The sequence below is a fragment of the Balaenoptera acutorostrata genome, chromosome 9 (assembly GCF_949987535.1).
Source record: "Balaenoptera acutorostrata chromosome 9, mBalAcu1.1, whole genome shotgun sequence".
Classification (NCBI taxonomy): Eukaryota; Metazoa; Chordata; class Mammalia; order Artiodactyla; family Balaenopteridae; genus Balaenoptera; species Balaenoptera acutorostrata.
The window spans coordinates 81,805,431-81,832,293 of record NC_080072.1 but is presented as its reverse complement, the minus strand read 5'-3'; the positions used below and the strand labels follow the sequence as shown (position 1 = coordinate 81,832,293).

General features: G+C 33.8%; 1 protein-coding gene across 4 annotated transcripts; it reads left to right on the top strand.

Moving 5' to 3' along the window:
* Window positions 1-905: 905 nt before the first annotated feature.
* On the top strand, window positions 906-26,863 carry DCUN1D5 (defective in cullin neddylation 1 domain containing 5). 4 transcript variants are annotated; one of them, XM_007191228.3, is made up of 8 exons: window positions 909-1,317; window positions 3,334-3,425; window positions 8,539-8,609; window positions 9,021-9,112; window positions 22,533-22,641; window positions 22,727-22,831; window positions 24,599-24,701; window positions 26,519-26,863. In XM_007191228.3, the coding sequence occupies exons 1-8, from the start codon at window positions 1,232-1,234 to the stop codon at window positions 26,572-26,574; spliced, it is 714 nt and encodes a 237-aa protein (XP_007191290.1). In that variant the 5' UTR covers window positions 909-1,231; the 3' UTR covers window positions 26,575-26,863. The 4 variants fall into 4 exon arrangements, with proteins under 4 accessions (XP_057409223.1, XP_007191290.1, XP_028024584.1 ...); XM_028168783.2 differs by lacking the exon at window positions 3,334-3,425; XM_057553242.1 differs by lacking the exons at window positions 909-1,317; window positions 9,021-9,112 and having other exon boundaries at window positions 3,411-3,425.

The following is a 26,863-nucleotide window of genomic DNA, read 5'->3' as shown; positions in this document are numbered from 1 at the left end:
GTCCCATAAATGCCAAAACATTGTTTATGTCATTTGAATAAAGATTCAAAGAAGAACCACATACAAAAAGTGATTGATCTATTTTTAAAATATCTTTTAAAAATTTCCTTCTCTCTCTTTCTAATAATTTGTTGTGGAATCTCGGTCATTTTTCTTGCGGATCTTCTGACAGTCTAGATTTTGCTGATTGCAGAGTTTTAATAGTTCTCTGTCCTCTACTTACAGATGCTATTTCTTTTTAGAGACTTGATCTTATTAAAAAAAAAAGGGTTTTTTTTTTTTGCCTCATGCACTTTTAATTGGGTTGGAAGATTACAGAATTCTAGAACAACATTCTTTTGATGCTAAGTAACAGAGAACTGCATAATCCCTTAGAATTGTCCTTCAAATTCCTCTTTACTAGGTCAGCGATCACCTACTGTCTCTGAAAAGTGAGCTCTGTGAAACAGAAATGGTGGAGCTAAGTTTTAATAAGAGAAAAAGTGATAAGCAGAGGTCAGGGATGACGGAGATGTGGGGATGGGTAAGTGGGAGGCTGATCGATGGCCCATAAAGAAACATGCATTTAAGGGGTGGGAAACAACGTGAGGTTACCGCACGGAAGAGATCAGAAGTGAAACCTGGTTTACTTTACCAGGTTATTTTTAACGCCAACTGCAGAGTATTAGTGGTTTCATAAGACCTTTTGGGGGGGTGACCTTCAGTATTAGGGCAGGGTGGAAGCTTCGTGAGAAAGGTCGGGATAGACTGGACAACCTAAGGAGGTCAAACGATCAATACATCCCAATTTCCCCAATCGCGGAGTCCACACAGTGTAACCCAGCCGGGCGGAAGGTAGCGGGGACCCACCAGAGCCACGCCCCTCCCGGCGTCCGTCTCTGCACTTGCGTCACTTCTGGCCCTGGGCGATTCGCATCCGGGTCAGAGTGAGCCTCTTGCTCTCCGAGTGTGTTACTGGTGGAGGTGTCGCGCTGTCCGCGTTCTCTCTTCCCAGTGTGATCGAGCCGCAGTGCCTGCTGGCGAGGAGTACCCGCTGCCTCGAGCAGAGAAGGACGAGGAGGGGACCTGGGAGCGGGCAGCGGCCGGGCTGGGCCGCTCTGGGGCGGGCTGGCGACTTTGCTCCTTCGCTTGCTGCTGTCTCTGGAAACCGGGTGCCAGCACTGAGGAGTCTTCAGCTGACAGCAAGCCCCTTCCCCGGCTCCCCTGCCCGCCCTGCCGGGGAGGGCGGAAGATGCCGGTGAAGAAGAAGAGAAAATCTCCTGGGGTGGCAGCGGCAGTAGCGGAAGACGGAGGCCTCAAAAAGTGTAAAATCTCCAGGTACCACCTTCCCCTACCCTTCAGTCTTACCTCCTCTGCTGCAGGGCTAGAGAAGAAGGAGGCGGGCCGGGTCTCAGGGGCTCGGGCTGGGGAGAGGTGAACCCCCTCTGATAAACCTAGGTGGGAGGCGCGGAACCGCGCGAGTCTGCGCTCGGCTCCGCCTCATGTTCGGTTTGTGTGCTCTGGCGCCCGCAAAGGGACTCGGAGAGTCGCCTCACGTTGAGCCTACGTGCCAGGGAGGGTGGGGAAACAGGAATGCGTACGCAAATTGCCCTCTTTCCCGTTACCCCCTATTCCCTTAATCCCTTCCCCCGCCTTCCTTCCAGACCTAGAAGTGAGTACAGATCCGTGCAAGGGTCACTTCTAGAATTTCTTTGTAGAGTGTGAAGAAAGGAACAGAGCACGAGGAATTTTGACCTGACAACTGCCATGGGAATGGTAGAAAAAAAGCTCCTTATGCTGTAATTGGCCTCCAAATTTAGTATTTGGAGTGATCTAACCCGGACCATCCCAGCAGGAGCCCCATTTTCTGGAAGTATAGCGCCTCCACCTGAGCCAAGTCCCTATGTGCGGAGTTGGAAAGGCCCTGCGTGCGTTTTCTGTTTCAGCCATCAGGATGCTGTTAGCTCTCAATATAAATATTAATAATTTGAGAGCTGTTGTACTCTGTATCCTCTTGGAGAAGAAGAAAAGGCAGAGCTGTAGTTGTATAGCTCTTTGATCCCCTTGTAGCGTGTCATTAAGGCATTAAAGCAACGTTGTATGCTGCAAAAAATCATTGCAATTTAGGTGTGAGAAGTGAGTTTTTAAAATTCCCTTTTCGGGTGTCTTGACTGTATTAGTGGTTGGCACTTAATGTAACAACTTCAGATGCTACCATTTAAAGTAGCCAGCATTATAAAGAAGAGATAATGATAGAACTATCCTTAAAGAGAGTTCTGCTTAAAATGTGAGGTAGGTGACTTCTTTAGTCTGCATTATCCTTTTTGTAATTGGTTGAATTTTCTTCCTCATTACTGTGTTTGGCAAAAGAGCCCAAGGGTATTTCTTGGACTATTACTGTGAAAGATACTGCTGTTTCTTATACCTCTTGATAACTCATACTAGAATTTGACATAGTTACTCCATTAGCTCATATTTTTTTTTGAAACATGCAAATTAGTTTTTTGTTACATTAACTTGTAGTAATCTTAATTGTATAATGTATCAAAATTATTTAAATTAAGCACATTAAAACTGCTGAGCAGTCAGTATTATTAGAACTCAGGTGATACTTTGCTCTGTCAACTTAAAATTTTAAATATGGCATCCTTATTTTATATTACATTATTCAGTTGCAGAAGTTATAGCATTCCGAAGTCACTGTGGTAGTGTGGAACCTTGAGAAAAGGTTCTCTGTTCATTAAATCCTCAAGGCTTTGGCCCAATTATTTGAACTGGTATTATCTGTTAGGGTTTTTTTTTTTTTTTTCTTTTTAATCTGTGGAATCTAATTATAGCCTTAAGTCCTATATTATCTTTTGTCTTTAAAATATTGATTTAAGCTTGGTAGATGATAAATAAACAACTCTTAATATATAATATTATTCTGAAATATTGATTCACTGAGTATCAAAATATACTTTGTAAGATTTGTTTTCAAATTATACACATATATAATTTCCATACAAATCAGCAGAAGAATCACTGTGAAGATTTATACCCAACTACCAGTCCGGGATTGAGACCATTAGGTTGAACTTCTGTGTGGTCTTTTGAAATCTGGGAGAAATAATTTTAGTGATATTTTTGGAATTTGATAGTGAGCAAAGTAGCATTTGGGTTTTGTTAGAAATTTTTATATATAGATTACTGTTTCAAATTGCAAATATTTAACAATTCCAATTTTTCCCTATAACACCAACTGTAAAAAAATAAAAATACTTTGGTTTGAATTGAAGTAGTTCATATTGAACTTAGCTTTTCACTAAAAGTTGAGACTTGTTAAAATTCTTAGGCATTTGTGTGTTTTCTAAGCTATTGCAGATCCCAACCCCCTGCTAGACTAATAAGTGGAGAGGAACATTTTTCAAGCAAGAAGTGCCTGGCTTGGTTTTATGAGTATGCAGGTAATGAAATTAATATAAGAAGATAACAGTCACATGCTTTAAAACGTTCTTTTTGGTTTATTCATTTAACAAATTATTTATTGCAGGCCTGCTATGTGTTAGTCCTTTGTGCTGAGATCAGGGTCAAGACAGAGGATTATGGTTAGGCTAAGAATTTGGTGCCCTTTCAGGCTGATATTTCTTTAAATATATAATTCAGTATATGTTTAATGGGAGGGGTGAAACTCATTTACTGTTAGTAAAATTTGTAAACAGATTCACTTATTGGTTTATATCCATTGGCTACAGTAGAGTTGGTATTCTGGAAAACACAAAGTATGTAATAAAAGATTTTATACTTTATATTTGTTTTTCTTTTCAGTTTTCTTTTGAAATTTTTCTGAACCATAAACTGACATTTTCTGAAACTTTTGGGAGACATAGTAAAAGATTTAAAACTCAGGTATATCATTACATGACAGATTTATCCTTTAATATAATTGCTATTTATTTAACCATTCATTTCTCCTGGAGATGCAATAATAAACAGACTGATATTAGTACAGTGTACTAAATGCTATATTAGGAAGATGCACTGTGAAAGTTCATAGGAGAAATGTATAATCCAGCCTTGGAAGTTTCAGGGAAAGCTTCTTGAAGAAGCTAATTTAAACTACAGTAAATCCCTGTAAGTGGTGAATGAAAAACTCTAGGCCTAGGGTGAAACTGTAGTTCAGAGGTAAAAGTCAAAGCCTGGGATGAGGCCAAAGAGTTAAGCAAATATATGAAAAAGAACACTTGTTTTCCATTTATTATTAACTTCTTCATAAACATATATGAAAAGAAATTTTTTTCCCTTAGAATGATTTAGTTCTTTTGGAATTATTGGTTTTAAAGCTTTTTTTTTTTTTTTTTTTTCCTTACTCCCCTTTGTTTCCTTTCTTTTACCTGCCTCCCTGGTTGGGTTTTTTGTTTTGTTTTGTTTTTCCCCTTTTATCACTATCATTCTCAGAGTGTTTGTTTAGAATAAAAGTGTATATGCAGTCACTGTCTTGTACTTACTGCTAATCAAGTTAAGGTCTCAAGAGTACCTTGAACTTAAGGTTAAGGTTTAGGCTAACTGTATGGAAAATAAGACTATTTTGGAGGACAGTAACTTCACTGTTGGGATCCACTGAGCGATCCCAAAAGTATAATTTAAAAATTGTTTAGTAACAGAACAAATTCTTTCTAGACCAGAAAAACTGCTATTACTGGCATCCCAAGACAACCACTAACCCAAATTAAATAGAGGGAATTCATTTTCTTTTGACCTCCATTTAAAATGTTGACCCAGTATTCAAAATGCCAGTTTTACTGGTATGTATGATAATGATACAGAATCAAAAGGTCAGTCATCTTATTTTGCCTATAAAAGGTACTAGATACCATAAAATTAGTCAATGTTTTTTTCTTTCATGCTTGCTTGTTTTACTTCTCATAGGGACTTTCCTGGGTAGCATAAGATTTGATTTAAACATTTATTTCCTATACAAGCGTTTTTTAATGGCCAGCAAAATAATTGCTATCTTTATTACAGAAATTGTGCTAATTATATAATTTTCTCCTATGACCGTTCTGTTAAGTAGGTGATGTTATCCTTATTTTCTAGACGAGAAAACTGAGGCTTAGATTAAGTGATTTGACCAAGATCATACAGTGACAAGAACCTGGATTCAAACTCAGGTCATTCTGACCATAGAGCCTATGCTTTACTACTGTCTTATTTTAAAATATGTACATGGCAGCTAGATTTTCTTTTACAAAGAAAATATTAGTAAGTGTACTTTAGGTTAACTTATCTTCTGTCCTTCACAGAATGATGCATATTTATTGAGCACTTGTAGGTCAGGCACTGTGCTAAGTGCTGGGAATATAGTGGTAAACATATCAGACAACATCCCTGCCCTTGGGGGACTTGCCTTCTAGCAGGGAAGACAGACAGTGAATAAGTTAAGTAGGTAAGATAATTACAGATTGTGGAGGATTATAAAACTAATAAATATGGTATGATGCAGGGATAGAAAGTAGAAAGTTGGGATAGACTTTCAAATAAGGTGAATAGGGAAGGCCTCTCTAGAGATTACTTTGGTCAGAGACCTAATTGATAAGGAGGTGCCAGTTTGCCAAATAAACAGTAACTGGGATGTCCCTGTTTAAAATGGAGACAATAATTGTGCCTACTGAGATAATACACGTTAAGAAAGCACTTAGCGCTGTACCTGGTTAAATATAGTCAGAACCCAATAAGTGTCAGCTATTATTAAAAGAGTAATAGTATTGCAGCATCAGATTTACTGGTTGTATATTTTCACAATACTGTTCCAAAATTAACAGTATAGTTCCTAGGTAGTTTATGTTGAAGGTACTGTGTCATTTCATTGAGCAGATTTCCCCCCCCCCCCCCGAGCATCTGCTATGGCTGGCATTGTTTTAGACCCTGCAGGTATACCTGGGAACATTTCTTTATGGTTATTAAAACATCAGAAAATTGATTTTTTTTTTTAAGTTTTAAAAATGTTTTACCACAAATCTTGTTTATATATTATAGGTCATGTGTGATAGCCTGATAGTTTTGCCCTTTCATAACACGTCTCATCTTGAGTGCTATTTACATCAGCAAGGATTCAGTGATATATTGGGCCTGTTACTGAACAAAAACATAGAAGGTGAAAAGACACTTTTAAGGTCTTATAAAGAATCAGAAAAAAGGTGGGATAGAACTGCATAGTCCTAATAAGTAACCAGCTGGTAGAGTGAACTAAATCATTTTCATAAATTCTTAAATTGAGTGGAAGCCTATTTTGTGCCTGAAAGAGTCAGTTAAATTCCACTCCAGAGGTTTTACCCTGGGAGTAGTTTTATTGAAGAGTTTGTTTCAAGAAGTATAATTGATGTTATGCATTCTGGGGAAAAGAACATTAGTATAGACCTTGTTTTAGATTTAGATTGTTGCTATCATTATTTGCATTGCTTTGTGAAAGTCACTTGTCATTTACAGAAGGGTCTTATATCTATCTTATATATCTCCATATAACATAATTTGATTCTTATCAAATTTTAATCACTAATCTCCCATTTTCTAGGGAGGCTATATTTTATGACAGTAACTGATATTTCTTGACATGACTTTCTCTTCTAAAAATACTAATGATGGCAGCTTTGAGGGCAAGTCTGCTTTCTTGTTGCATTAGAAAGTTTAGAGTATATTTCCATCATGCCTTAAGAAAAAAACTTTTCTTCCATTAAATTTTTTATCTGATTTTTACTTTCATCCAAACCACATATAAGGATTCATATTCAGTGTTTTTTAACACCTTAATTGTATATGTGTGCTTTTAAAATTATATAATTAACACATTCTCATTAAAAAAACCCTCCAAATATATATTAGGAAGTGAAAGTTTCCTGTAATTACCACCCCTTCACCTTTTAACACCTCACTGCATAAATAAGTGCAATGCTTATTTAAACCAGAAAATTTTTTAAAAGGTTTTGGTTTCAGACCATGTTGTGAACGTCATCTTAGCAGCCTGGACCTCATCTGAGATAGTAAGAGTTTAACTGGTCACATATTGGATGGTTACATTCTTCTATTAAGAAAAACCATAGGACCTTGGCTTCATGTTGTGCTTGTGAACTAATGGTGGTGATATAAAATGCCACCTGAGCAACCTTGGTCTAGTCGATGACTTACAAAGCTGGAGTATTTTTAGTCCTTAAGAAAGGAAAACAAGTTTCTCTTAGCTACTTTAACAGTAATATTTGAAGACTGTATTTTCTTTCAAAACGAGGTGTGGTAAACATTTCTATCATATTTTATATTTTAAAATTTGTTTTACCTTCCTCATTATATTAGTTTCAGGTGTACAACATAATGATATATGTATATATCGCAAAATGATCACCACCTGTCACTACACATAGTCACAAATTTTGTTTTCTTGTGATGAGAGCTTTTATGATTCACTCTCTTAGCTACTTTCAAATACGCAAAACAGTATTATTAACTATAGTCATCCTGCTCTATGTTACATCCCCAGGACTTACTAAGTTTGGAAGTTTGTACCTTTTGACCACCTTCACCCATTTTGCCCACCCCTGCCTCTGGCAACCACCAGTCTGTTCTCTGTATTTGAGTTTGGGGGGGAGGAAGGGGGTTGGTAGATTTCTTATGCAAGTGAGCTCATATGGTGTTTGCCTTTCTCTGTCTGACTTGTTTCACTTAGCAAAATGCCCTCAAGGTCCATTCATGTTGTCACAAATTTGTTTTACTCTTATCAAGTCAAAAAAGAGACCTAGCAATGATGTAATTACTATATGGGAATCTGATAACGTAAAAAATATGAGAATTGGTGTACTGACTTATATTTACTGTTACTAGGGAGAAAAATATAAGAAAAATGTCCTTAATTTTTGGACTAATGATAGACATAGCTAATTGAGGGATTAAGCATTTATTTCTACATTAAGATGACATAATGCTTATGCTTTACTGTCTATTTTAGGACCATGTAAATAAGGAAAATACCTCATTCTGGAATCTGAATGTTGTAATTTCCTTACATCGTTATTTTCATAATATATCTTAAAACTAGTAAATTTTATTTGGGTATATTTCAGAAAGTTAATGAGTGACCTTCTGTTCTAGTAAGAAACAGATACTCTCCTCTGTTTACTGTCTTGAATTGTGGGTTGGTACTGGCACAGTCTAGTAGAATAAGAAGCTCAAACCTTCTTGTGCTTCTTTATTAATGCATTGTGAAAAATTTTATTCAGAGGAGGTTCTCAGTAAATGCATTTTTAATGGATAGGTTCAAGTTATTGTACAAGCTAGAGACTGATATTAACGTTGCTTTGTTTTCTATTTCCTTAATTATATTTTATAATGTGTTCAAAGAGTATTTCAAAATTAAAAAATTTTTAATCTGCTGACAAGTATTTATACTTTATCAAAGGTATGTCAAAATTCAAATTCAGTTATTCACAAAAAATGTTATGGTGTATTCATAGATGCCTTTAACACAGTGGCTTATGTTTTATGTTGACATTAAATTATAACAATAAAATATATAAATTATTTTTGTCTTTGAAGGTCCTGATGAAGTTGTAGGGCCAGAAGGAATGGAAAAATTTTGTGAAGACATTGGTGTTGAACCTGAAAATGTATGTTTTATTTCTAAGTAGAATGGAATACAAGTGGGGTATAGCATATTCATAAATTTCTAAAAATTGGAACACTTTAATTTTATAAGAAGATTTTGTTTCTTCATGAATATTGTAGATTTTCATTTAGGTTTTTTAAAATGTATTTAAATTGGGCACGTGTTCTCTTTCTTGATACAAATGTCATTTGTAATAGAGTAAGAGAGATTCTACCTTCAGAAATTGTTAGAACTTTTTGCTTTTAAGAAATTGGCCCATCTAAATTTCTTTACAGTTAATAATTCCAGAGATTGTACTCTTTAATAGTTAAAGGATGGAAATAGTTGTATAAAAATGCTCTCCATGATAAATATAGACATGATTATCTCTATGCTGACTTTTCCCCTATCCTTTATGTTCTGTTCTTTCCAGATTATTATGTTAGTTTTAGCGTGGAAATTGGAGGCTGAAAGCATGGGATTTTTTACCAAGGAAGAATGGTTAAAGGGGATGACTTCATTACAGTAAGAAATTTTTTTAAAAAACAAATTTGATGGCCTATTTGAAGATCTTAATTGATATTTTGTGCTTCGTAGTTTTTTGGGAGTAAGGTTTCACCTTAAATTAATCAGATTGGTTTGATCTAGAACAATCAGTTTAGTATTGACAGAATTTATATTATGGTCTTTGACAAAATGAACTGTTACTCCAGTTTTCATATTCCCTAAGAAAGAACCTAAGAACAGTTCTATTAAAACTCGAGTCTCTTGATGGGTGAATTAGAGATTCATGATCAAAGTTATTTACTCACGGGATGTTTGAGTGATAAGGGATTTCCTTCTCAGAATGTAGAATTCTACTACATGAGGAGTTTGTTCTTGGGCAGTCCTAAGGTCTGGGGCCTCCTCTCTCTTCAGTTTTATACTTGACTTAAAAAAGAAATTTGATATAAAAAAAAAAGAATGTCTGTATGTGTATAACTGAGTCACTTTGCTGTACAGCAGAGATTGGCACAACATTGTAAATCAACTCTACTTCAATGCAAAAAAATTTAAAAAAAAGAAATCTGAAGAGAGTTACATGACACTTTTATTATTTCTTTTTTGCCAAATGAATCTCATGAATACAAAAGTAGAAATATTGTTTGGCTCCTGTGCAACCATTAGCCATTTTATAGTTGTATACTTTCAGTTTAGGATGCTGCCTTGGGACACTTTTATAAGTTATAAAATTGCTTCTTTATAAAAATAATTTGATTTTGGCTTTCCAGAGTAAAGTGTGCTTAATTTCAGAGTCAGTTAGTAATTGTGTATTAATTTTATATTATGTCATGTTCCTGATGTTCATTCAGGAAGTTATTAATAATCAACATTCTAAAATAGTTAAGAGCAAGCATAAATTTATAATATTTTTGAGCCCGAAACTGGAGGTTAATTAGCCATGTGATTTCCTGTTGTGATTATGCTTTTATTAACACACTTAACTGTTCTTTACTCCTTGTTTGCCTATCCTTAAATTTCAAAATACTTGGTTATTTTTTTAAGTGTATTTTTGAAACTTAAATATTTATATTTGGATTTTCAGTGTCTAATGTTTTGTAATTCTCCTTTTCAACCAGCATTAACATTTAGATATTTTGTGTGTGTGTGTATGTGTGTGTGCGTGTATATATATATATGTGTGTGTGTGTGTGTGTGTATGTATACACATACAAACACATATGTATATGTATATATATTTGTTTAATGTAAAAATCTTTGCTCATATGAACCAAATCATAGTTCCTAGAATAGAACATAAAATCAACCCTCTCACTTTTATTACTTATAAGTGAGATGAGGAGTCTGAGACTCAGAGAGGTGAAGAAAATTTTTGCCAAAGTTTACATAGTTTTTAGTGGCAGAGATAGGACGTAGAATTTAAATTTCCTGATTACCAGTCTACCATACTGTACTTCCTATTGCATCATCCCTTTATGTATATTCCTTTGTTACATTCTTTATAAAATAGAAGGCCATTACTAACTTTTAAAATCATAGTATTTATAACCAAGGCTGCCATTCATCTAGGTGTCATAACATGCCAAATTAAAATAATGTTGATTCTGAAATTCTTTGAGCTATTTCTCACCATTTAATTAGGTTTATAGAGAAAGATAAAATATACAAGATTATGCAAAGAATATAAACTAATTTCATGTAGCTCAGTCTGTTTTATTAAAATTTATATCAATTGCATGGCTTGTCAATTGTAAGACATTTTATTTGGCATTACAACTGCTTTATGTACTCTTCCTACTGCTTTTTTGTCTATTGCTTTTTAAAATATCTCAGCTAACAACTGTTTGTATATTTTTAAACCAAAAGTTTCTAATTATTTATGTTTTTGAATTACTTGATATAATATAAAGAGCCTCTGTATAACAGAAATATGTAAACACGAAGTGTTTCTAGTATTTACTTTTGAATAATTAGCATATGGCCTTGGGTATATGCTAGGGAAATTGATGAACCTATGAACATGTTGTTTATTAGCGTATCTTTCCAATAGGAAGTTCACAGGCTTTACAAAATAAAAGCGATATTTAGGACTTAAAATTGACCCAGAGGTTTCTGTTTCATTCATTTATTATCCCCTGCACATCTGCTTAGAACTCTATAGTGTATATCTTTGAAGCTACTAAAATTAGGCAAGCACTATTGACTGGGAAAATAGTTATTTTTTTTTTTTACCCCCAATGATCTAGATTGCTTTGTTGAAGTACAGAGTATCTTCTCTTAATTGGCTAAGTCTTATTACTCCCTGAATCTTCTTGTAAAGAACTTGCTAGGAATAAAATAGTTTAAAATGTAAACCAATAGAGACAAAATAATCTATAAAACTTGTTTTTTTAAAAATGTATAGTCGTCTAGTATACTTGGTTTTATATAATCATTATAAAATGTAAAATTTCACAGACTTGATTCCTTTTATAGATTTTTCATATTTTTAGGATTTAATTTAATCTGGACATAGTTATTTGATGGTTCCTAAATCATCTTAATGTAGTTATCAATTGTTTCAAATTAATTAATTTTAACACGTAGAAAACTTTAAGTAGAGCTCTGCTAAAGAATAGAGACAGTCTGGTAGTTAAAACATATATTATGGTCAAGAATAGGGGACTGTCATAATCATGGTTAATTATAATCTGTAATTGTATAATGCTTAACAGTTTTCAGAATACTTTTTTTTTTACATTTATTTATTTTAAAGCTGTTATTCATACAGACTTTTCACAACTGAATTGTCCTCTTTTGTGTGAAAGAATTTATGGGTGTGAATTTGTATATAATTGGACTAGAATGACCATTTTTTTAAGTTTCGGAGATGTAATTGCCATATCCTTTCCAGATACTTTGCTCTATTTCGTTTTCATCATTGTTTAATAATAGTCAAATTTCCCTTCAAGTCAGATTTAATTTAGGAGGTATTTAAACACCTATTTTATCTAAAGTACTGTGCCGCTTACTGATGATAACAATGAGGCATGGGACACAGCTCTGCCCCTTAGTTACATTTCAGTAGGGTGGGAAAGGCATTACTGCAACCATACTGTAACCATAGGCATACTGTAACCGTAAATCCAGGTGGGATGGGACAAGTACTAGAGTAAAAGTACCAAATACTGTGAAAGCACAGCTGCTAAGGAGGTTAATGCCAGCTGAGTAGACGGGAAAGTCTTTACTGTAGGTGTGGCATTTGAACTGGACCTTGAAGAATGATTAGGATTTTGATGGTTGAGGGTATAGGAAAATGTTGTTTCAAGAAGAAATTGTGAGCAGAGCCTTGAGAAAAGAAAACATATGTCTAGTTTGCTAGAATCAAAAGGTACATAAAGAAAATTGACAGAGTAGTTTTAAACTCCAGATAGTTGGGATAATGGCTACATTATGCAGGGCTTTGACTAATATGTTGAGAGAATTTAAACCATATGTTTTAGCTTGGGAAGCCGTCAGAGATTTTTGAGCATAGGAATCATCAAAGATTTTGGGGATAGTTTTCAATAGAGGAGGTTTTTTTTTTTTTTTTTTTTTAGGTCATAGACTCTTTTGAGAACCTTAGGAAAACTGTGGACCTTATCCCCATTAAGATGCACATCTGTAGAGGCAAGATTCCAAGGATACTTGAAAATTTTATTCTGGCATACTTTACTGGAGCGGATAACTTTTCTCATACCTACTAGCTGAAAGTTTGTTGTTGGAGCATCTACCATGCTGTTAGAGAAAATTGTGGGCATATATCTTTAACAAGAGTGTACTTGATTATGATAATGAAAAAAAGAGCCAAAAGGATAACATCTGACAAGAATGGTAGTAACTAAGCTGTCTGCCAGTAGACTACAAGTTGTACACCTTCTGGTCTCCATATTGAGCCCTGTACTTTGAAGATTATAGGCTTAACTGGCTTCACTTTCTTTAGGAGAGAGGAATGGGAACATTTGTACAATTTTTTTGGTGGGAGTAGAAGAGTTGAATAGATTGGATGCTGTGGTGTCTGTGGTGTATGACTATCATTCACTTAGCATTTTGGGCCCAAGTACTAATTGCCATTGGCATTCTTCCCCTTTGCTCTCCCCGAGAGTCATCAAAACAATTTCAAAATACCCCCGCTCCACATTTCCAAATAACCCCCAGAGATGGATTAATTGTATTGTTCAGGTCCATACACCTGATTCAGAGAAAGTTCTAGTCTTTGGCCATACCACTCTCAATGGGCCCAATCTCGTCAGAGAAAGTTCTAAATCCATAACTTCGTTAATAAAATTCTTGCTGTTATACATCAGTGTGTCATGGCATTCTTATTGACTTAATGATTAAGGAAGATAACCTCACTTAGATCTAATATATAAATGAAAATTTTTTCTCATTTTAAAGGTTTTAAATGAAGCAGAAATTCAGAAGCCTCTCTTGTTAATCAGACGTTTAACAATACTCAGGAAATTAATTCCCAAGCCTTTATGTTGAAATTTAAACCCATTTCACTGGTTCTAACAGCAGTGACCTTGGAGATTGCTGTCATATTGTGCCTGTTCCCTAAAATCTGTGTGGTTTTATTTGATTGTTATTTTTAAAAGTGCTATTCTTACTTTCCATGCTACACTAGTTAAGTATGCTTTTCTTTTTAGTTCAGGGGAAATAGTCTTTCTAAACTTGCCAAGTTAAAAGGTATCAACATTAACTCTTGTGAGTCTATTTTGGGGCTAGATTAAATACTAAGAATTGTGTTTAACTGCTTGGGCATGATTACTGGTTTTGCTGGGTCTGGTCACGGTCTTTATGATGTTCGTAATAGATACGGAAGTTCGTGCTCTTATTTTTTTCACTCTTCTCCAAGAAGAAAACATTAATTGTCAGTTCTATTAAATTATTTCTCAACTGAAAGATGTAGATAAACGATTATAATGATAAGAAATAGTTTGGAGAGAGCCACCAACGTGAAGATCATTTTTTAGCCATTTGCCTCAAAAGGAGCCTATCAAGCTAAGAACTGTGCTACGCATTTAATACATGATTCTCATTTAATCTTATGGTTGTCTCTTACTGTTTTTGTGGTTTTAAAATGGGAAACAGATTGGTAAAGGTTAAGTAACTTGCCTAAAGCCACATGACTGGAAGGTGGAGAAATTGGAATTTTAACTGGTCTCTATTTGACTTGAAACTTCGTTCTTTATCTCTGTCTTAAGCTTGTTGAGATCATATACTAAGTAATATTGTTGCTTTATGTACCTATGGAATGTAAAATATTTGGGAAGGATTTTAATCTCTTGGATTCTTATCTCCTTGAGAGACTTGTCAATCACTACTTATATACTTTACAATTTTGTTTGAACTAGTTTTCCACTAACCTTTCCCCAGGTAGGAATTTTGAAGCTTCTTGTAATTAAATTAATATATCATCTACTTTGTGGTTTATTATTTAACAAATAATTTTGTTAAATAATACTTTTATTTAACAAATAATTTTGGAATGCTTCTATATGCCAGGCCCCATGTTAATATGGAATGAGGATGATTTTCAAACTCTGGTGGTAGTGAGAGAAATAACTTTTGAAAGTAGGGAGGTATCCTTTAACTTGTTTGCCTTCCTGAATTGCAAGTCTGTTAAGATTCTGCATGAGATTTTGTGTGAAAATGTGAGTCACATCACTAAAAAAAATGTGAAAAGCACTGCTTCAGGAAGCTACAAAGATTTAGAGAAAATGAGGCCCCTACCTAAAATAGATCATCATGGGGAAGGGAGTACATGTAACTAGTTACTTTAGTACTAGTACCTTCTGAACATTCTCAGTTGATAACTCTGGAGATATTGAAGACTTCATTTCCTAATTTTCAAACAGCTTAATAGTAACATATAATCTGAGAATTTGTTTCTTTTGTGTATTCTTCTGGTAGAAGTTAACTGCATTTTCAACTTTCATTAAAACTTTTTCATATAATGAAGAATTTTTGTACTAATAGAAGCCATTTATTGAAATAGTAAGTAATAAATTTCTAATAAATGGTAAGAATAAATTTTTCTTGTTTCTGCATGAAACATTTTGTGCACTCATTCATATGCAAGGAACTAGGCCCCAGACAAATTAGATGATTAACTTATCCAAATTTTGATTTCTGTTTCTGGCAGATATGGCATCCTAAATGTGCAAACAAACCATTTCCCATGTTAAACAGTTGAATGTCTGATAAAATATTAAAGCATCCTTTAAAAAACACACCTGGACTTGACTGTAAATTAAGGAAAATAATCAGAGGCCAGAATTTATAAGAGATGGTGATTCCATAGGGATCTACGGAGCTGGCATTTACCCTGAGGATACCTACCTATTCTCAGTCACCTAGGATCTGGCCATTTATCTGTGCGTGTTGGGAACTGGAGACAAATTGCAATGAGAATCAGATCAAAACCTCCTACAGTTAGTCATTGATGCCAAACCTACCCAGTAGATGGAGACTTGATTGCTTGGGCTTGGTTCTGCATATACAGTTGGAGACAGAGGGCTTCTGGTTGAGAGAATTCCTAATTAAAAGCTCTTTGTGGGGAGTTCAGTGGCCTAGTGGTTAGGATTCCGGGCTTTCACTGCTGTGGCCCGGGTTCAGTCCCTGGTGGGGAACTGAGAACCCACAAGCCACGTGGCACGGCTCTTCGTCAGATTTAGGCACAATCCAGAAATGTATTTTGGAATTGTCCCAGGTAATCAGTACTCCCATGTGTTTCGTGGAAGCAATTCTTCTGTACAGGAAAGCATTTTAAACAGAAGCCTTAATTTCTGCAGAAAAAATTTCAGTGATCATTAACAATCAGAAATCACTAAACAAGTTGGGAAACAGATCTTAAACTTTAAAATAAGACTTTAAGGCTAGTATTTTGAATAATTATAATCTCAGTTTAAAATAACTACATTTAATGTGTTTTAAAAGAAAAAAGAGGAATGGTGTCAGATGATCAGATTTCAGATAATTACAGTTCTAAAAGTGAAATATATAAAAGATTTAAAACTCAATAGGTGAGCTGCAAAGGAGATAGATGTAAATAAAATAGGAATCAGTGACCTACAATATCTGAGGAAAATAGGGAAGAGGTTAAGAGTTATAGTGGATAAATTTTTTTTTACTGTTAAGTTTTGAGAGTTTTCTCTATATTCTAGATTTAATTCCTTCATTGAATATGTGGTTTGCAAAATTTTCTCTCCCTCTGTAGCTTGTGTTTTCATTCTCTTACAAGGACTTCTGCAGAGCAAAAGTTTTAAATTTTGTTGATGTCCAGTTTATCAGTTTTTCCTTTTTATGTGTTTTTGGTGTCAAGTCTAAGAATTCTTTGCCTGGCTCTAGGTCCCGAGAATTTTTTCTTACTTTTTTTCTAGAAGGTTTATATTTTTACATTTTACTTTTAAATCAGTAATACATTTTGAGTTTATTTCTTTAAAAAGTATGAGACTTAGATTTTGGTTTATTTCTTTACCTGTGGATGTCCACTTGCACCAGTACCATTTGTTGAAAAAGCTCTTTCTCCTATTGAATTGCTTTACACTTCTGTCAAAAATCATTTGGGCATATTTGTGTGGTCTGTTTCTAGCTTCTCTGTTCTGTTCTGTTGATCTTCTTCCACTACCACACAGTGTGGATTACTTCAGCTACATACTAAGTCTTGAAGTCAGGTAGACTGATTCATCTTTTTTCATTTTTTAGCTACTACAGTTTCTTTGCTTTTCCAAAAATTTTAGAATAATCTTCTATATTTACAAAAAAATCTTACTGAGGTTCTTGTTAAACTGAATGTGAATTTCAGAAGAATTACATCTTTACTTTTTTGAATTTTCTGATTCGTGGAAGATAGATATGTCTCCATTTATTTAAGTGTTTGGTTTCTTTCATCAGTCTTATGTCAAACATACATCCTGTACATGTTTTGTAAGAATTAAACCTAAATATTTCATCTTTATTTTGACCACTGTAAGTGGTATTGTATGTTTAATTTTAGCATCCACATGCTCATTATTAATATATAGAAATATAACTGATTTTTGTATGTCCTGTGACCTTGCTGAACTCACTTATTCTAAGATTCTTTTGTGTGTATTCCTTGTGTTTTCCACAGATAGTTATGTCATATGATTATGACGTGAAATAGGGACAGTTTTATTTCTTTTCTGGTCTGTATGCCCTGTATTTCCTTTCCTTGAAATATTGCATTGGCTAGAACTTCTACTACTGTGTTGAATAAGTGTGTAAGTGTGGACATCCTTTTTTGGCTCCCCATGTTGAGGTAAAAACATCAGTCTTTCACCGTTAAGTACTTTTTCTGGTAGGTTGTTTGTAGGTGCTCTTTATTAAGTCGAGGGAGTTCTCCTCTATTTCTGTTTTTCTGTGAGTTTTAACATGAATAGATATTAAATATTTTAAATATTTTTTCTGAGTTAAATCATATAATCATGTAATTTTTCTTTTTCTGGCCTATGAATATGATTACATTGATTTTTGAGTACTGAATCAATCTTCCATACCTGGAATAAATCCCACTTGATCATGATGTATAATTATTTTTATATACTTCTTAATTCTACTTGCTAATATTTTATTACAGCTTCATGAGGGATATTGGTCTGTAATTTTATTTTCTTTCTTTTCTTATTGAGGTACAATTGACATATATAACATTATATTAGTTTCAGGTATACAACATAATGATTCAGTATTTGTATATATTGCAAAATGATTACCACAATAAGTCTAGTTAACATTCATCAGTATACATAGCTATAAATTTTTTTTTTCTTGTGATGATTTTTTTTAAATACTGTCTTTTTCTGGTTTTGCTGTTACGGTGATACTGTCTTTATAAAATGAATTGGGAAGTTTTTCCTTATACTTTATTTTTTGAAGGAGGCTGTAGAATTGGTCTTCAAAGATTGGTGGAATTCTCCAGTGAAACCACCTGAGCCTGTAGATGTCTTTTATAGATGTTTTTAACTTTTGAATTCAATTTATTAATAATTTAATAGTTACATACTCAAATATTTAATATTTTGAGTGTTGTATTTTTTTTTGTTTTTACGGAATTGGTCCATTTCATCTTAAGTTGTCAAATTTATATCCTTTTGATATCTGCAGGTCTGTAATGATACCCTTTGTTTCATTCCTGATGTTGGTAATCTTTGTCTTCTTTTTTTTCTTTGTCATTCTTGCTAGAGACTTGTCAATTTTATTGATCTTTTCCAAAGGATCACATCTTTGTTTCATTGATTTTTTTCTCTAGAAAAGATTCCAAAGGTAGGAGCTTAGATTATTGATTGAGACTTTTTCTCTTTTCTGATGTTTATAATTAGTACTATAAATTTCCCTGTCAGCACTACTTTGTGTCTCACAAAATTTGATATGTTTTTTTCATTTTCACTCAGTTCAGTATATTTTTTGGTTTCCATTGAGACTTGCTCTCACCCATGGATTATTTAGGAGTTGGCTGTTTAGTTTCTAAGTGTTATTTCTAGTTGGGTTTCATTGTGGTCAGAGGACATATTCTGTGTGATTTCAATTCTTTTATATCTGTCAAAGTTTGTTTATGGCTCAGGATTGAAAAGAATAAGTATTTTGTTGCCATTGAATAGAATGTTCTATTAATGTCGATTAGATCCTGTTGATTGATGGTGCTGTTGAATTCTTCTGTACCTCTGCTGATGTTCTGTGTAGTTGTTCTCTCAGTTGCTGAGAGAGAGGTGTGGAAATCTGTAACTATAATTGTGAATTTGTTTATTTCCCCTTTCAGTTCTATAAGTTTTTGTCTCGCATATTTTGCAGCTCCATTGTCTGGTGCATACATTTAGGATTGTTATGTCTTGGTGGATTGACCTTTTGTCATTATGTAATGTTCCTCTCTATTCTGTTAATTTCTTTGCTCTGAAGTCTACATTAGCTGATATTAGTGTAGCCACCCCTCTTTTCTTTTGATTGTTTCTACAATATATCTTTTTCCATTCTTTTACTTTTCAATCTGCCTGTATTGTTATGTTTGAAGTCAGTTTCTTCCAAATAGCAGAGTTAGGTTTGTTTGTTTTTTTTTACCTACTCTGTCAATCTCTGTCATATAATTGTTATATTTAGACTACTTATATTTAATGTAATTATTGATATATTAGGGTTTAAGTCTGCCCTGTATTTTATAATTCAAAAATTTCCATTTGGTTCTTTTTATATATTTCTTTCCTTAGACTTTGTATTTCTTTGCTGGTAGTTTCTATCTTTTCATTTGTTTTAATTTGTTCATGATTGCTTATTGTAGCCTTTTTATAATAGCTGCTTTAAAATCTGTGTCAAGTAATTCTAAACATCTCTATCATTTCAGTATTTGCATCTATTGATTGTCTTTTTCCTTTCTGTTTGAGATCTTGGTTCTTGCTATGGCAAGCAATTATTTTTCTTCTCTATTGAAACCTGGAAGATTTGAGTATTATGTTATGAAACTCTGGATCTTATTTAAGCCTTCTGTTTTAGCTAGCTTCCTCTCATACCACTTCAGCAGGAAAAGTGAGGGCCACTACCTTATTACTTCCAGCCTATAGAAGTCGAAGTTCCTCACTCTGCATCTGTTGACATATGAGGAGGGAAGTCCTCATTACTGTTAGCAGACAGGAGAGTTTTAGGTCCCACGAGGCCTCCACTGATACTTTCTTGTTCCCCAAAAAGTTTCTATTGACACTACTAGGGTGGTGGCCTTGTTCCTGCATTGATGGTGAAAGCCCTGACTCTTTATAAATCCTCCTCTGACACTATCTCAGGTCAGAGGAGGATTGACTACTTTTTACTAACTGGTGGGAGTGGAAGTTCATGTTCCCCATCTGACACTGCAGAATTTGAGAGGGCAAACTCCTTATACTCTGGTGAGGGTAGACCATTCAGGTCCCCATTCAGTCTTTGCTGGCATTGCTGGGGTTTGAGCCAGTTTTTCTTTGGTGTTTGACAGGAGAAGAGTGTTTCTTTCTAATGTTTTCTGTCTTGTTAGGCTGCTTACTTTTGACTAGCGGGAGAGCAGGGGTTTTTTTGTTTGTTTTGTTTTGTTTGTCTGCCCTCATTGGCATTTCCGTTTTGCTGACTCCTTCATCTCCAAGGCAAAAAGAAAACCCAGGGAACATACTACTGTATTGTTTCTCAGATTCTTTCAGAGTCTTCTTATGTTTGTTTTATGTATAATGTCTAGGGCTTTTAGTTGAATTAGCAGGAGAGATAGGGAAGAGAACATTTACTTCATCTTCCTAGAAGCGGAAGTTATTTCTTGTATCCCTTTTTTTAAAAAGCAAACCTTCCGCCCTCCTTCACTATCCCACTTTAGAGCTCTTTTCTCTGCTCCATTTTAGAACCAGACTCTTTGAAAGCAATTGTCTATGCTTATTTTCTCCAGTTTCTCTCTTCTCATTCTCTCTTTTAAACCTATGCTAGCAAAACTTTTATCCCTGCGACTCCTCCAAAACCACTCTTGTTAAGGCATCATTTACAAGTGAATAATCAAACCAATAATACTTACAAAACTGTGGCTGAAGCTAAAATTGTACTTAGAGGGAGGTCTATAGTGTTAAATGTTATATTAAAAGAGAAAAAAAGCCTGAAACCAAATGAACTGGTATCTAATTTAAGAAGTTAGAAAAAGGATTAACCCAAAGAAAGCAGAAGAAAAGAGATAAAAAGATGTCCAGACCTTAGTAAAATAGAAAAAAGATACAATTGAGAAAATTAAATTATGGCAAGGTGATTAAGAAAAGCAAAGAAAAAGCAAAAATATATAAATGTAATAGTCATATTAGAAAATATTATAAATATTTTAATTGGCATATTTAAATAAAATTATATATGAAATAAATGATCAGAAAAGTGTATAAATGACCAAAACTGATTCAAAAAGACATAGAAAATCTGAATGGTCTGATAGCCATTTAAAATGCTGATTTAGTAATTAAAAGTTTTTCCTTCCCTCAATGAAAAGGCCCAGGTGGATTTTCAGTTGCTGAGTTTGGACAAATCCTAATTCCAATGTTCAGTAAACTTTTTCAGAAAACAGAAGAAAGGATACTATTTCTCATTTTGTTTTTTTGAAGCTTATGGTATAAGCTTGTTATAAAACTAGAAAAGAGAGTGTGAAAGAATAAAATTTACAAGCCAGTCTCACTTATGAACATAGCAAGATATCTAGCAATGTATAAAATAGGTAACATGACCAAGTGTGGCTTATTCTAAGAATGCAAGAGTTAAGTAACACTAGAAATGTATTCAGATATTTACACCTTAATAAAACAATAAGTTACTACACATCACATTGTTGATTTAGAATAGTGAAAGTCTTGGTTAAAGCTGAGAATGCTAGGTGTCTACGTCATGAGTACTAAAATTCAGTTTTGAGTGGAATACAGTTGGTCACAGTAGATGGCACAACTAATTTGATCGGAGGGAGTCAGATGAGCTCAGAGAGCGCAAACTGTGAGTTAGGTTTTGATGAGTAATATTTTGTCAAAATGTTAGAAGGAACAGCATATCAAGTAGATAAAATAATGTGTGCTAAAGCATAGCTATGACATTTTGGAATGGTAAGTGAAATTATAACTAGAGCACAGTTATATTTTAAGGATATTGGGCCCTGGCAGGAGATGAGACTGGAGATTTGTGCCAATTGTGAAAGGCTTTGTCTGCCTTGCTTCTTCCTAAGTAGGGGAATATATCAACCCAGGGAGAGTCAGAAAGCCAGTAAATATTTTTGAACATTCCATCTCTTTAGCTTCTTATACTTCATTTCTTATCTTTAGAAATAACATGTATTACTTGTTTGCATTCTTTTGTATATGTGCCTTATGTGACGTTAGGTGCTATCACTGATTTACTTTGATTTTTTGTTTACTAAAAATGTAGGAATTTGAGTTTATTACTGAATCACTAATGTATTTCCTCTGGGTTATATACTAAACTTGTAAAAGCAATCATGGCTAATCTCTTTCACCAAGCTGGTGCCTAAGAACTTCCCAGTGAAATTTGTATCAGAGGCCTGATTAATTTTATTTGTTCTGTCATCTTAACTTTATTTGTGGTCAGAGCACATTATAGTACATCTCTTTTTATCAAATATTTGTGATTTTATTCGAGTTTTTGATGGAGTTGTGGTGTTTTTTTTTTTTTTTAAAGAAAAGTTATTGGAGTGAACTTTCATTGATTGCCAGATTTTCTTTTTCTTTTATCCTTTTTCCTTTTTGTATTACATTGGTAGATACAAGGCAATAGTTATTCTAAATTTGTGAATCAGAGAATTTTAAACCTAAATTAACTTCATAAATGTGCTCACTTTTTCCTTTAATGCATTCCTTCTAACCCCTAAAGATGCTTTTATTTAATTTTCTTAATTATGTAATATGTTTGATTTGTTTAATTTAAGGTGTGACTGCACAGAAAAGTTACAGAACAAATTTGACTTTTTGCGCTCACAGTTGAATGATATTTCTTCATTTAAGAATATCTACAGATATGCCTTTGATTTTGCAAGGGTAGGTGGAATTTCCATGTTTTCAATTTTAATATTTTTTTAATCTTGAAACCACACTTAGGAAAACTTTTTTACCTTTATTTTAGGATAAAGATCAGAGAAGCCTTGATATTGATACAGCTAAGTCTATGTTAGCTCTTCTCCTTGGGAGGACATGGCCACTGTTTTCAGTATTTTACCAGTACCTGGAGGTATGTATGTGTTTTTATTTTTAAAATAATATTTTAAAACTTAAGCTGATTGAAAATATACCTTTAATTGAAGAAAAACAAGTAGATTTTTTAATACTGTGCTTTTTTTTTTTTTTTTTAATACTGTGCTTTTTAAAAATTCTGCTTAAGTGTTTGAAAATTTGTTAAAATGTGTACATATCCACTGTCATTTTTAGACATGAGTTCATGTTCATTAACATATTCTGTACATAAGTTATTTTTATTCCCTGCCTTGCAACCCAACCCCCCCCCCCAAAAAAAAGATAAAAAAGAAACCTTCAAGAAATACATTTTAGCACAGACATCCTTCATGTAAAATTAGTTTCTTGGGATTTTTGCAGAAGAGAATTTATGCTAGTGCACAAATCTCAAGCTTTCTAAATCAGGTTTCTCTCTGTTATACAGGGTATTAGGCTGAAAAAATCAATATAAAAGAACCAATTTTAGTATTAAAACTTAGGCTCAATCTAAAGAATTAGAATAAACTTTTATGTCCACAAATATGAGGATGTACTTAAATATAGTGATTACTGAGAAATGTATGCTGAATTTATGAAGAAAGTATTCTTTTAGAAGGTTTATCATAGCACCTTCTGTATGTGGTGGTTTGAAGAAGATACTGTCCTTTTTTTCATTGCTTTCTTTAGTTTCCTATCTGTTTTTGAGCTTCTTTCTATTTTATTTTGTTTATTTTATTTTATTTTATTTATTTCATTTCATTTCATTTTTTTGTATACTTCTCACCGTTTCTTGAATGCAGATGCTTTCGCTTCGAAAATAATTTCTCATAAAGATGGTTGTTTATCATAACAAGTTCCCCAGATTAGTTTTGTTTAAAACTTGTGATAAGAGACAGTGGTATAAGAAGGTCTTAAGTGAATGGGTTTTGTGCACACTTAAATCTTTAAGCCTAATAAAGTAGATTGGTTGATGGATGTTATCAATCTTCCTCATATTAGTAGTTTTGGGGCAACGATAAGTATAACTCTGTAAAAATATTCCCCTCTAAAAGGAGCTGAGAGAAGTAAATATTTTCAAATGCTTGTTATGTGGAGGGTGTTTGACCTACATTATCTTTTTAAATCTTTATAACACCATTTTGAATTATGTTTTATCTCCACTTAGCCAATGAATAACTTTCCCAAGGTCACTCAAGTAGCAGAAGTGAGATTTGAACCCAAGTCTATACCCTTTCCATTGCCTCCAAAGATGCCAACTTCAAAATGTGCTAAACAGTAAATCTTACGTAAAGAAATGATTTAATGAGAAGCAGTAGGAGGGAATTTACTGTGTGTAGGAAACATTGTATAGCTTGATCTCATTGGTGATTACACAAGCATATACATTGGTAAAACTTTATTGAGTTTTACCCTTACTATTAGTGCCCTTGACGCTCGTGTTATTCCTCAAGAATGAAAGAAGGGGACTTCCCTGGCAGTCTAGCAGATAAGATCCATGCTTCCACTGCAGAGGTTGGATCCCTAGTGGGGGAACTAAGATCCTGCATGCCATGCTCCCCCTCCCAAAAAAAATAAAGAATGAAAGAAAAATAAAGGGAAAATTAAATTTGATGAAGTTGACATCCAAATGACCCTGAGGATTCTCTTAGAAACACAAATAATTAAAAGAGGAATAAATGTTTTAGGAAAGACTAAATCACAAAAAAAAGGTTATAACTATTTATTGAAGTCAAGTCCTAATAAATAGTGCTTGTTCTGTAATCCAAAATTTATATCATTTCTACAGCAATCAAAGTATCGCGTTATGAACAAAGATCAGTGGTACAATGTGTTAGAATTCAGCAGAACAGTCCATGCCGATCTTAGTAACTATGATGAAGATGGTGCTTGTAAGTATAGTATAATGTTTTCCTATGAAAGTAAAATTCTTAAACCTATTAAATGAGAACGTGGATTTGTGTAGCATTACCATAAAGGATTTAAATTTCCTAACAATTTCTTATTTAATTGTGTGGGAAGTGTGGAGGAGGCAGGTGTAGAAGGTAGAGAACTTAGATTGAGCAACATTATAAAATCTGTACTGGTAAATGAAATATTTTCGGTTACTTGGTAGCTAAATTTAGAATATAATTTCTGCAGATAGAAGCTAAAATTCTGCTTTATTCCTGCCTTTCCTGGCATTTTCCTATGAAAGAAAAGTACAGTCATGATTTTAAAAATAGGAAAGCAAAACCTCAGCTACAATAGCAGAAGCTTTAAAATTAATATCGTAATAGCCATTCACAATAAGGCAAATGATATCAAAGTAACTTCCCTCAGAAATTATTGAGTAAACAGGAAATGAAATATTTACAATTTTTTAATCCTTCAAATTAAAATATGTCCATCCCCTTCAGTGGAAAATCCAGAATGCCATAAAATAGAACTGTGAAGTAATGATAAATTATTTAGATAAGCCAAACGAATTCTCACGATAAATTAAGTTTTTATTTCCCACCACCAGTTTGGTTACATATGTTGTTTTAATGTTGTGAAGGGTTACATAGAAAAGATGCATTTCTATAAATGTAAACTGAAATGATGGACTTATTTTTGTGACACTGAAGAAACAAAATACTGAAGAAGGGATAACTTTATTTCTCTATATATATATTGTGTCTTCCCCCTACAAAATGGTATAAAATTTAATATTTTTGGAAATAATACCTTACAGCAGTAAACTGGCAGCCCAAGGACTATGTCTGGCCTGCAAATGTGTATTTTCATGTGCATTTGAGTCAACATTATAACTGAGACATTTTGTATAAAAATACAGCTTCTGGATTTGCTTGAAAAGTTAGGAAATCTGACAAAACTGTTCCTGTGTTCTTTTATAGGAATTAGGCTGGAACCAAGTAGTGGCTTATGTTGGACTTGTGTTCCGGTGTGCTGGTCCACAGTATGCCAACAACTAGGTTACTTTTCAGTTGCCATTTATTATTATGCTGGTCTGTTGTTTTTCTTAGAGTAGAGAAATATGTCTATCAAAAGCAAGAGAAAAAGTGAGACCACCAGAGGGTTGTGTGCTTTAAGAAGAATAGGGCAAGCATATTTCTTTGTGGCAATGAGTTTTCCTACATTTACAAAAAATAAACAGTGAGCTTATTTAAACTACCTATCTGACTTTTGTAAGTAAATGAATTTGAACCCCCTGCATTATAAAAATATCTTTTTACAATAGTTCTTAAGTCAGGTATTTGTTAGGTACTTGCTTTGTGTTCAGATTTATACTAGGTCCTATTACTGGAACAATATGTAAGTCTCTAATATGGCCACACCTTCAATAAACTTACAAACTTCTTGATGAGGTAACAGAAATACTACGTTAAACACTTTTCAGATTGTTTAATAATTAAATGGCAGAAAGCTGTGGGCAGTTAGAAAAAGGGAGAGGTTAATATTGACTTAGTATTGGAGAGTTCATGAAACAAATCTTGAGAAGGAGGTTTCTACAAATATCTATTGTGGAAAGTCCCTTATGTCAAAAAAAAAAAAAAAAAAGGCTAAGAAAACACTCATTAAGTAGAATAGGGAGGCAGAAAGGAAACCACCTGGAGAAGGGAAGGGTCAGTTCCCTATCATCACCACACAGTTTGTGGGGAGTTTGTTTTATAGTTGGAGAGATGTATTCCCTGAACTCTAATAAAATTGCTCCTTTTATTTCTAGGGCCTGTTCTTCTTGATGAATTTGTCGAGTGGCAGAAAGTTCGTCAAACATCATAGCAAGAACTATTGTGAAGAAAATGCAAACCTTTAGATCCTTATGTGTGTACAAGCTAATGAGACGAGGGAAAAAAAAAAAACCAAAGGGGTGCATTTTCACTCATATGAAAGACTTCTCATAGTACTTTTTTTTCCTTTTTTTTAAAGGAAGTTTTCTTGTTACATGTTATGGGCATTGAGCCACACCTCTTCCAAGACTGAATATTGAAGTTTTTGTTTTGAGTTATGTTTATAACATTTATTTCAGAACAATAAAGATTCAGATTTGTGACAAAGGCCTTAAAGTGAA